Source organism: Panthera pardus, unplaced genomic scaffold, assembly GCF_024362965.1.
Source record: "Panthera pardus isolate Hobbes unplaced genomic scaffold, ASM2436296v1 HiC_scaffold_1, whole genome shotgun sequence".
Lineage (NCBI taxonomy): Eukaryota > Metazoa > Chordata > Mammalia > Carnivora > Felidae > Panthera > Panthera pardus.
Window position 1 is genome coordinate 10,062,113 of NW_026526654.1, and position 11,957 is coordinate 10,074,069.

Below are 11,957 nucleotides of genomic sequence, written 5' to 3' on the forward strand. Positions count from 1 at the left end.
AAACGAGGGGCACAGAAAGGGCGGGAGGAAAGACGTGCCCCGGGTGACCCTGCGAACCACACGTGAGACAGAGACAAAGAACTCCTCACTGACACTGCTCTCCTGTTGGCCAATCTGATTTTCCCAAGGGGTGGGGGGAGCAATCCGAAGTCTCTAGACTAAGCAAGTGCTTCAGTTACTGTGGAAATGGGAGCCAGATTTTTAAGAAAGTTCCAAGGAGCGGGATGGAGGCCTGTCAGCTGCAGGTCATGGTTTTACGTAGAGAAAGAGGGAGACAGTTTAATATGGCTGCGTGTGCACGTGCCTCTGTGTTTGTGCGTGTGCACGCCTGTGTTGCACATTTGTGTGTGCGTGACTGGTTGTGTGTGTTTGTATCTGCACACGCATGTGTGTCTGTAGGTCTGCATACGCACACACGTCTGCGTGTGCCTGTGTGCACACGCATGTGTGTCTGTGTGTGCATGTGCTTATCTGTGTACATGTGTCTAGCTGTGTGTGCACGTCTCTGCATGTGTACTGCGTGTCTCTGTGTGCGCACATCTCTGTGTGTGCACAAGCATGTGTCTCTGCATGTGCACATGCGTGTCTGTGTGCATGAGCGTGTGTCTGTGTGTGCACATCTCTGCGTGTGCACGAGCATGTGTCTCTGCATATGCACATGCATGTCTGTGTGCACGAGCGTGTGTCTCTATGTGCGCACGTCTCTGCATGTGCACAAATATGTGTCTCTGTGTGTGCATGTCTCTGCGTGTGCACGAGTGTGTGTCTCTGTGTATACGTGTCTCTGCGTGTGCATGTGCATGCGTGCGTGTGTGTCTCTGTGTGTGGTCACATACTTCCCAGCTCAGCCTGCTGAAGGAGGCAATGACATTCTACTCAAGTCCACCTGACACCCACTTTGTTTCTAAGTTCCATCCTTTGGTGAAAAAGAATCACGACTCCAGGGCTGGGGCTGGGGGGCTAGAGGCCCAGAACACCTCATGGTGCCAGAAAGTGGGGAGGTGTTCAGAAGGAGGGGGCACAGTAACAGGACCAAAGAGCCAAATGGAGGGACCCCCCAAGGCAAATCTGGGGTAAGTGAATGAATAAATAAGGTACAAGCTCTTCCTCAGGGCAAAAATCCCAATAAAGAAACACAGAAGGAGTGATGGAAGCAGAAAGCTGCCATTTCACAAGCTCTCTTCTCTAGAGCCTGCCACAACCCTTCACGGACCAGGCGTCCCGCGAGCTACATGGGCACCTTTCTTTTGCGTCATCTTTAGGGTGAGGAAAAGATCTGTCACCCCGTGGGGGGCTAGCTCCTCAGCCTCAGAGCCTGAACACTGGAGTTCATTTCAGCAACCTTGGCCGTTGGAGGGACACTTTCCCTCACTCTGGGGGAACCTCCCTGGTGGTGGGGGCGACACTGGCTCTCCCTGCCCAACCCCTGACCCCCAGGGAGGGGCAGGTACCCAGCTGATGTGTGGGAGGGGCGGGCAGTGTGGCGGCCCTTCCTCCCGGCTAGTGGCCACCTGCCTGCCGGGACCTTCCTGCCAGGCTCTGCTTCTCTGGGTCAGAACCACGGGCAGGGGTGGTGGGCAGGCGGTTCCTCGATGAGACCGGAAATCAGCCCAACTGGAGTGAAGCAGCCTCAATCTCTCTCCAGCCACGCTTTCATCCTCCGTGATGGGGACTTCCCCATGTACATCTGCCTGGCTCCTCTGTCCTCCCCACCACCTTCTCCTAAGGCAAGGGCATTACTGTGTTGCATTTACCATTATTGAAAATTTTGTCCTCACTGCCAATAGAGAATTGTGAATTATCGGAGAGTCCATGATAATTCTGAGTGCCACCAACTTCAAAATTCTCATTCATGCTGTCATCTTTGATGAAGACCATGGAAAAAATAAGGAAACAAATTTTTGATCACACACACACGAACATTTGGGTCCACACTGTATCTTACGGAACGCTAACAGTTGTCAAGGTCTACTGAAAACGTGCCTTGGAAAGTTGAGATGTACCGGAGTCAGGCGTCATCTGACCGCCTTGAACCCAGCAGTTTGGGCCCCAGCAGATGCTGGGTGGTGTTCGTCCCAGGAACCGGAATTCACATCTGGGCGCACAATTGCAAGAAAGTGCTGAACTTCCCGGCTGCTGAATACAGTTCACGCACTGCTTGTGGATTTCTGCTCCCGGCCTCCCCTTAGTAACTGTCAGCCAAATACTGGGTCTTGGTTCTCAGCGAGCTGTTTCACTGATTGACACGCACCCCGGACACCACGGAACCGCCCTTTGGAAAAGCGCCTTCTCTCTCCACGTTCACTACTAGCGGTGTGGCCTCGGGCAGGTTCTTCAGACCTTTGTTCTGTCCCGCTTGCAATGGGGTCAATGTCACTGCCCGGGCTCTCAACGCTTAGGTACGTGTCAGTGAGCGGGTGGTCGCAAGTCCCCGTTTCCATGTGTCCCCCCCGTTCCCGCAGTGGCTAAGCCACCTTTGCATCCTGAGCACAAGAGCCTGCTTGTGTGTGCACCCCCGAGACCACCCCAAAATAAGAGGAACTCGTCTCCACCAGCCTCGGCTTGGCCGCCTCAATCTCGGGAAGGTTACAGAGAAGGTTCCGGACACCTGTTTCTTGCACACCGCCATTTGCTTTTGCCCCAGAAGTAAGCTGGCCTTAAAGAATGTAAACTGGTAGGATTATGTCTTCACAATCAGACCTCTAGGTCTGACCTAGACCACAGACCTCTAGGAGTACACGCAATGCAATCACAGGTTTAAAAAATGTATACTTGCTTTTATCGTTGAACAACTTTGTTGACAATGTTGATGCTGTCATGTGCTTTCCAGCCACTGATGACTTATTTGGATTCAACATCTCTTGGACTAGAATTTCATCTTGGGAAAAGCACATAAGGACATGTCAGAACCAGCGGAGCAGGACAGGTACCCTCTTGTTCTACTTGGACCGAAGACAGTCTGTGAAGCGGGACTAGAAACCGGAACTCAAGGGGCACTGTGGAGACGGACAGGGTTGGGGTCTCTAAAGAGCCCTGTCTGGGGTGGGGGACCACTGCCCCCCTCAACAACTCCTGAAAACCTGAGGGCGTCCAGATGCCCTGGACAATAAACTTTGTTCCCCAAAGACACGAGGCTAGAAAGCCTGGTCCAGGTGCCGTCCCACCTCTACTCTCTGCCCCTCTGTCCTTCTGTCCCCTCTGAGACTTTCCCCAAGCCGTCCCCTTGGAGGCACACGGTCTTTCCCGATTTCTGCAGAATGCAGCGTTGTTTTCTCTCTCCCTCTACGTCTCCCTGACAGCTCCCAGGAAGCTTCTAACGTAAGTGCGCTGGGCTTTGCGTCAGACAGACGGGACCCACGTCCTGGTTTCACTCTCACTGGATCACGACCCAGGAAGCTTCTACTTGGACCCTCAGTTTTCTCCTCTGTAAAATGGGTCTGTCTTATCTCATCAGGCGTGTTACGAGGGTCACACAAAGCCGTGTATGTGGAAAGCCCTTAGCACAGTCGGGGACCGTGGTGGAGACTAATGTAATTTAAAAGACAGCAGCTGGGAGTTGCCCGACCTCTGCCACCTACGAGGAACCCTGAGCAGTCGGTCCAGGTGCTGAGGCTGGAGCCCACCTAGCAGCCGATGACTAGTTTGCCCAGACTTTCCTGGTCCACATCCTGGGAGCCCTGAGATGCTGGGCAAAGCACACGGCTGCCCACCCTGGTTCCAAGTCATGTGACTTACAGGAGTCCAGGGGAACAGACGTGAAGCATCACTGGAAACAAAGGTTTCACCACCATGTATGGGAAGACGCTCTTGCACGGCTCTGTGTGGCGTCCTCCAACCTCCCCCACAGAAGCTAAACTTGGCTGGGGCCGTGGGGCGGCTGGGTGCTCGGGACATGCAAAGGTCAGCGAGCCCACTGGCTTTGACAGGAACTTTGCTTCTCCCGGTAGAGAGAAGTGGGTGGCTTCACCCCCCACACCCTTACTTCTCCCTGCCCTGGAAGTGGACACAGTTCTGGGGCTGTGGACGCCATCTATGACCACAGGCAGAAGCTCAAGGGATGGCCAGGGTGGCCTCAGGGCCATGACTTGATGTCGCCGAGCTGCTGGTGACACAGGAGCACAGCCCTTTACTGCTGCCATTCTGGCCCTGCTCATGTGGCCAGTGGTTTTTGCCACACCTGTCTCCACCTTGAGAAGATTTTGGCCACTCTTCTGGGCCAGTTATTGTGCGGAAGAGCCCATTTTAAGTCCCCGAAGATCAAGGTGTCTAGTTAGATTTTGGGTCAGACAGAAGAGCGGAGATTCATGGGAATAATAAACTTGTATTGAGCACTTACTGTGTACCAGAAACTGTCCAGATGCCTGGGGGTCAAGGGCGGCCCAGCCCTGGTCCCTGGTCTCTGTCTGGAGCAAATACGTAGCCGTGTGCGAGGGGCAGGACTCTACATGTGTGACTGTGCACAGCACTTTACAGAGCACCCACCAGGGGCCGGGACAGGAGCCTGACTGACCAGCTCAAAGCAGTGGGAGCTCCTGGAACCAGTCTACCTCGTGAAGGAAGTCGGGTGGCCTCCTGGGGACACTAGAGACCATCAGCTGCACACATCCTGAGAGGTCCTCAAAGTGGGCGGGGACAGTCCTCAGGGCCAAGAGGAGGCCGAAGCCAGCCGACCTCACACCACCTTCAGAGGGGGGCTGGGGGACACCTCAGAGGTGAGCAAACCCAAACCACAAGTTCCAACAGGACTCCAGAGGCACTGTGCGTGTAATCGTAGCAGAAACCTTCAGGGAGTGACAGAGCATCAGGTTGCTGTACGAGTGAAACAACGCTGTCTTCGAATTGTGTCTAATTTCTTATGGGTAACTTGTTGTTTCTGATAAATGAGATACTGAATATACAAACAGACAAGCACCAGACCTACGTCAAAATAAAACCAGCCCATGGTGTTGGCCGTAGCCCAGAAGGCCGGGTTGGGGGGGGACCTTCCAGAAGGCACTCCTGCAGCCGCACCTACACCCCCGGGTAATCTGCCCCTGAAGGCAGGACGGCTTCCCCAACTGTTGTCCTGCTTCCAACCTGGGACCAATCAGAGAAAGCCCCATGTGCTTCCCTAACCCATCCCTGGACCTGCTTCTGGTTAGCTGCCCCGGTGTCCTGGCCAGCACCCACGTCTGGGCCCCCTCCCCCAAGCTGTCCTGGCCCAGGACCTCCCCCAGGCCCTCCCCCAGCCTCCCCTCCCCCACCATGCTGTTCTGGGCTAGCACCTCCCCTAAGCACCCCCCAGCTGTCCTGGGCCAGCACCTCCCCCAGGCCCCTCCCCCCAGATGTCCTGGGCCAGCACTTCCCCAGGCCCCCCCCCCCCCCACCAGCTGTCCTGGGCCAGCACCTCCCCCATGGACCACCCCCACCTGTCCTGGGCCAGCACCTCCCCCAGCCCCGCCCCCCCCAGCTGTCCTGGGCCAGCACTTTCCCCAGGCCCTTCTCCCAGCTGTCCTGGGCCAGCACCTCCCGCAGCCCACCCCCAAGCTGTCCTGGGCCAGCACCTCCCCCAGGGTCCCTGCCCTAGCCACCTCTTTTCCACCCTGAGCTCTCCCCGCCCCACCCACCTGAGTCTCTGCCACAAGCACATGGCGGTGGCCTGGCGGATGCCCTGCTACAGGGAGCTCTGAATGGGCAGACCCTGCTGTTCTCACTCGGTGGCCTCACTTATTTCCAGAGATGCAGATGTCTTACTCTCCTGCCCCCACCCGGGGGAAGTATGCGGTGGGTAGACAGGGAGCCTCAGCTCCCCTTCTGGGCTTAGTTGATCAGAAATCCCAGTGACTCATCCTTTCCGACATTCTCCACAGTAGCCGGGACTTTGGGGGGTCAGCCCACGGGATGGAGGGGGTGCTGGTGTCAGGACTATGGTCCTGCGGGGCCCGGGATGGTCAGAGCACCCAGGAAACTTGGGAGCGTTTGTCTCCACCGCTCGTGGACCTGCTGGTGCCCCGTTCTTGCTGGAAAGTTCACCTGATGAGGCCTCGCCCTTCCAGGTCTGGCACCCTCAGACTTACCTGACCTGCACGTAGCATTTTTAAGGGCATCTAAGTCACACCTTTAAGCTCACACCTGCGTGGGGCAGGGGCCTCCATGCACCTGAGTTCTCCCCAAGGCCTGAACCACACACAGAGCTGATGTCCTGTCGTTTTACGGCCAGGACCTGCTTCAGGGGGACTGAGGCACCTGTGGGCATTGGAACCACTGCCTCTGAGTCTGAGACGGGAAGCACAGAGATGAGCGGAGTAGCCCCAGACCAAACTGGAACATTCATTCATTCGCTCATTCATGTAATCTGCCAATCCACCTGTCTGTCTGTCTACCATCCCTCTGGCGGTCAGAGAGGATTTCCCAGGGCCTCTGCTGCATCAGACTTGGAAATGCAGCAAAGTCCAACGTCGTGGCAGAGACGCTGCTGGAAAGAGCCCACATCACCAGACAGGCACTCCGCTGTTCGAGTTTCTAGGGCTCCTGCTCAGACCCAGGGAAGTCCAAGTCCCCAGCCGGAGCCTAGGGGGAGAGCCGTCCCAGCAGGAGGGAGACTGCCGGGAGCCCTCTCTGCCCAGGGGGCTTCTACAAATGTGAAGTGAGGGCTGGACCAGAACTGGGGGCCCCGTAGCTCTGGCCATGTGGGACCCACGCGTGTCCTACTGACATGTCCTCTAAGCGTGAACTACACTGAACTGTGAATACTCTGTGTGACAAAAGGCTGAAAATACCTCATTAGTACTTTTATGTTGGTTACACGTTGAAATGATAACATCAAACAAAATGTGATTAAGTTTCACCCGCTTCTTTTAAAAAAAAAATATGGCTACTGGATGGGGCGCCTGGGGGCTCAGTCGGTTAAGCATCTGATACTTGATTTCTGCTCAGGTCGCCATCTCACAGTTTTTAAGTTCAGGGCCCGTATCAGGATCTGTGCTGGCAGCATGGAGCCCGCTTGGGATTCTCTCTGTCCCTCTCAAAAATAAAATAAACACTTAAAAAATATATGGCTACTAGACAATTTAAAACCGTATGTGTGGCCTGCGTTGTACTTCTTTTGAGCAGCCCTAAAGTCAGCAATTCCCAGGACAGCAGGACTTCTGGGGAGGGCTGGATACTGGGCATTTCTTACGTGCTCCTGGCTGGCACGGCTTGCTGGTCTGGGGACCTGCATTCAGAAGCGATGCTGCACGGCCCTTCTTGCGTCTAATGGCCTAAAATTCTACTTCTTTCCTGAATTCTTGGAAGTTTGACTCAGGTGAAAGCACTGAAGCCGTGGCCATGGCTGTGGCCATGGCGTGTGGTTCTAACCTCAAACCAAATCACACCCTCCACCTGTGCCACCAGGTTCTCTGGGGAGCACCCATTCACAGGCACCCACCCCTCCAGATACAGGCCAAATACCGATATGAGGAGGTTCCTTACCAAATATTCCAGGTATATCCTCCTGATCTTTTGAGTTGGGTGGCATTTCAGTGGTTGGACCTAGGGGGGAAATAAATACCCTAATAGTTTAACAATTCATTGAATTTGCACTGATCTCTCTCTCTGCGGCACCCCCAGCCCGCTGCAGCGGGGAGAGGCCTGCAAGGGGTTCCCAGGACTGGGTTCTCATCCGGAAAGTGGCGGGCAAGGTGGCCGTGTGGTAGAGGGATATGCCCTGTGCTCTGACTCCTGCCGTGTGGGGCAGTGCTCGCTGGCACCGTCCCTCAGAAGGGAACACGCGTCCTGGCACCAGGGATGACTGCCCTTGCTCGTGCTCCGCGGACAGCCAACCAAGAGGGACGCGCACGTCCTTTCTGAAGGGCTCCAGAGGCCGGTGCCTCTGGGAGCTTAGGGATGTGATTTGGGGAACGGTGGGGGTTCTCTGGTCGGGAGGGGGTCCCAGAGAGACTGGCCACCGGCTCTCTCCCCTTCAGAAGCAGAGTGATTCCAGGTGGTCTGTTTACAGGGAAGGCACGGGGTCTCAGGGGTGAGCCGGCCGGGCCAGACGGCAGACTTCCGTGGGATCCCTGGACGCCCGACCCCCAGCCTCCCCGGCCTAACTGGGGGCCCGACAGTGCATGGAGTGAGGGTTTCTGTACAGCTGCACCAGCCGGGAGCTCCCTACTACTCCTTTTGCTCAGAGCTGGGTGTCCTCGTCCATTTCCTCAACTCAGGGTCAAGGTCAGCCTCCCCTCCCACCCCCGGGGAGGGGAGAGGGCACGCCCGGGACCCGCTGGGCAGCGCCACCTTGCCCGGCTGCACAGAGCTCGCAGGCGTCTGCAGACTCTCGTTCCAACAGTAAACCAGTGACGACGCTGATTTTCAAATGGTTTTAATGACGGACAATCTGCATACCAATGGCCTCATCTGCACGCGCGGGGCTTAGAACAATGCGGAAATCTCTGCAAGGAGGTCTGCACGGAGATGACAATCGCTTCCCAGTGTGCTGACCTCCCGGCAACGAGGCAAACAAAAGTACAGTTCGCCGAGGATGAGGCATTAATGAGTCATTAAGAATGGGCACAGCTGCGTCGAGCGAGCACTTTGTCAAAAATACTCTTTTCATTCTGTGTCTGTCCCGTGATTATAATGGGAGTATTGTGCCAGTCAGGCAGCAAGCGTGTGCAGAAAAATATTTATGCTCTAGAATACCCGCACGGTTTTCAAAGTGCATTGTCAACGGTGGCGGCTGTGGCGTGTTTCGCCTGTTGTCACCTCCGACTGACAGTCTCTCGGCTTCAAACCGCCGAGCGCCGGAGTTACCAGGATCCCTGACTATTCCTCCATATTTGCACAGTGCGCATCCCGGACACCGGGAAGGGCTCGCTGCTGACCTCTGCGGCTGTGCTCTGGTTAATTTGGGGAAAACAAGTCAAACCAGGCCCATGGCTGCCGTTCCCGTCTCTCCTCGTGGTCAGGGCGGCTCACGTTGGCCAACGGCACCAGTGCCCTGGGAGGCGGTAAGCCCCCGGGGGGGGGGGACTTCAACCATCCCCATTTTGACTGCAAACTTTCTAATAGATGAAGTTCTCATTTCCAGTTTCTCCCTTAACTCAAGCAAGACTCGGAGGGCAAAGCCTCCTCTGATGGGAATGGAAACTGCCTGAGCCGGCCGGAGCCCACACGTGATGGACCCCATGACAATGATGCACATGACCCTTCCTGTCCATCTGCCTGTGCCTTGGCCTCTGTCCCACATCTCTGCAGATAAACCTGGAAGGGTCTTTGCATTTGGAGACAGTCTTGGAGACGCCAGTCCGCGCTGTCTTCTGGCTGTTGGCCTCACTGAAATGAACTCCTTTCTCGTGTCACCACCACTGTCTCCACCTTTGGATTTTGTCAGCGGCCGGAGCTGGTCTGTTTGGGACCCCCGGAGACGGGTACTCCCGCTCCCCTGCGCCCCAGCCGCAAGCCCATAAGGAAACCCACTGTTTCCTTTCAGAAAATGATTTAGAGACTGCCCTTAACTGGCCTTTCAAGCCGGGAAGACCATGACGGTCACCTAAGGGTGTCCCTGTCTGGACAGGAGACCAGGTTGGGGAGGGGCGGGCTGCCTTAGGGCTGGAGGAGTGCTCCGTCACTGAGCGCTGGGAGCACCTCCCGAGGGCACTGGCACGTGACAGTCTGAGCAGGAAGGAGCAGCCTGGAGGGACGCGCCCTCCCATGGGGGACACACGGCCCCCTCCTGTTACAGCCCCATCCGCACCCACGGCGTCGCAAAGGACACTGTCCTTGGGAAGCGCCTCAGAGCTCAGTTTGCTGAAGAAAAGGAAGTTGGGGATGTTCAGTCCTTTCAGGACCACCTGATTTCTGGCCCGACTGCGGCCTGGCCCAACCCCCGCCCCCCAACCCGGACGTGTGGGCGTGGCAAGGGTGGGAGGGGACACAGAGCCGGCTCAGGCAGCACCCATGGTCCTGCTCTCAGAGGAGCCCCCCAAACCCTGTGGGTGAGCCTTCAGGGTCCACTCAGCCATCCTTGGGAGCTGGGGCTGGAGGACCATCTCTGCCCCGTTCCTTCCATCTGTGGTGACCTGTGCGGCAGGTGTAAGAGTGGCTGGGTGGCCTGAGAATAGAGCTTCCTGGCAGGAAGTGGGGTAGGGGGGTCACGGAGCACTGCCTCCCTGCCATCCTTTGCTGGGGAGTCACAGAGTCCCATCCCGTCCCGGCCGGCCTGTCCCCGCTCGGATCCTCCACGCAGAAGGGGCCAGCATGGGAGGGCTGGGGCCAGAGGCACGCGGGGGCCGTCCTGGGTGTGATCGGCACCCTCCCTGACAAGGGCATTCGGGGACCACGGCGGATCGGGTGCAGCCGGGATGAGCTGCTGTGCAGGCTTCCGTTAATTTTGTCCGGGTCTTCATGACACCGGCGTGTAAGGGACAACCGCCTCACGTTAGCAAGAAAAGGTTTAGGTGAAGCAGTAAGACCATTTGGACAGGACTACAAGGTCCCGGGACAGCAGCAGTGTGTGTGTGCAGGAAGTGCGGGGTGGCGGACAGGGCGGGGGCGGCAGGGTCTCTGTGCTGCCCCTCGACTTTCGGGAGGTTAGAAATTGTCTTTGTTTCCTTAGTTTAGGGGGAGAGGGAGAGAGAGAGAGAGAGAGAGAGAGGGAGCAAGCTTGTGCATGAGCAGGGGAGAGAGGCAGAGAGGGGAGAGAGAGAAAACCCCCAGCAGGCTCCACACTCAGCACGGACCCCAATGCGGGGCTGGATCCCATGACCCTGGGGTCAAGACCTGGGCCCAAATCAAGAGTCGGCCGCTCAACTGACTGAACCACCAGGTGCCCTAGAAATCATCTGTGATAACAAGTGAAAATACATCGCATACGCTCCTTCCCCATGGGGTTCTGGAGTTTGAAAAGGACTTTCAAGGTAGAAAAAGTGTTCAACTCGCTTCACTCTCTCCCAGAAATGGATGGGAAACTGGGGAGGTGGGGAGGGGCCTGACTCAGCCCCAGGGAGACGTGCGTTTCCCACCCGCCCAACAGCCACCCACCTGTGACTGTACCTGAAGTCATGTTGATGGGCTGGGGCTCCGTGTGGCGCCAGCAGGACAGCAGCAGGACAAACAGGGTCACTCCTCTGTCTCCTGCCATGTTCCCTCCAGCTGAAGGAGGAAGACCATGCCCAGAAGACCTTGGTCTCCAGGATACCCTGGAATGTCCAGGGTCCTGTGACATCACGGCAGGAAGTGAGCAGGGTCCCACCCTGTGTTCTGGGGAGGGTAGTGTCCAGCGTCCTGTGACCTCACAGCAGGAAGTGAGTGGGGTCCTGCACCCTCGTGCTGGGAGGGCCATGTCTGGGGAGCTGTGACGTCATGATGGGAAGGGCGCGGGGTCCTACCCCGTGTTCCGGGGAGGTTAGTGTCCAGCATCCTGTGACGTCATGGCAGGAAGTGCACAGGGTCCCGCCCCTTATGCAGGGAGTCTGGTGTCCAGGGTCCTGTGACGTCACGCAGGAAGTGAGTGGCGTCCTGCCCCCTGTGCAGGGAGGGCTGTGTCGGGGCCGTGTGACGAAGCAGGGAGGCTGACTGGCGCAGTAGGGTAACAGAGATCCCCTTAGCGTGCTCACTTCCTGTTCTGGAGCTTTCTTTTGTCCTGCAGTCCTTGAAGCCCGAGGGGTGGGATAGTAATCAAGACTCTAAGGGCACGTGGCAGAGCCAACCAAAATCAGCTTAAGTGACAAGAGGTGCCTTGGAAGGCGGATGGTGAGCGCTGGAACCAGCATTTCCAGAAGAATAGGGCTGATGCCCCAGGTCTGCCACTCTCCCCCTTTCCCTCCTTCTCAGCAGCCCTGACTTCTCTCTGGTGGTGGACTCTCATCCCAAGACAGGAGCATGGCTACATATGTCCCACAGCTCATTGTCTCAGACACTCTAGGCTTTTCTCCATTGACATCTGTGAGAAAACCCCAAAGGAAGGACTCTGGTTGGCTCGCCTGGGTCATGCC

At 56.8% G+C, this 11,957-nt stretch overlaps 1 protein-coding gene across 4 annotated transcripts in view; it reads right to left on the reverse strand.

Annotated features, from left to right (window-relative positions):
* SPACA7 (sperm acrosome associated 7) overlaps positions 1 to 11,248 on the reverse strand; it is a 28,138-nt gene extending 16,890 nt beyond the window's left edge. The window contains exons 1-4 of one of the 4 annotated variants that reach the window (XM_019443870.2): positions 11,005 to 11,248; positions 7,453 to 7,512; positions 2,777 to 2,878; positions 1,755 to 1,862 (exon numbers count right to left, since the gene is read on the reverse strand). In XM_019443870.2, the coding sequence (XP_019299415.1) occupies positions 1,755 to 1,862; positions 2,777 to 2,878; positions 7,453 to 7,512; positions 11,005 to 11,188 (454 nt within the window). In that variant the 5' untranslated portion in view covers positions 11,189 to 11,248. The remainder of the gene's footprint in view (positions 1 to 1,754; positions 1,863 to 2,776; positions 2,879 to 7,452; positions 7,513 to 11,004) is intronic. The other 3 variants (XM_019443871.2, XM_019443872.2, XM_019443873.2) reach the window with 3 other exon arrangements.
* Between the last annotated feature and the right edge of the window lie 709 nt (positions 11,249 to 11,957).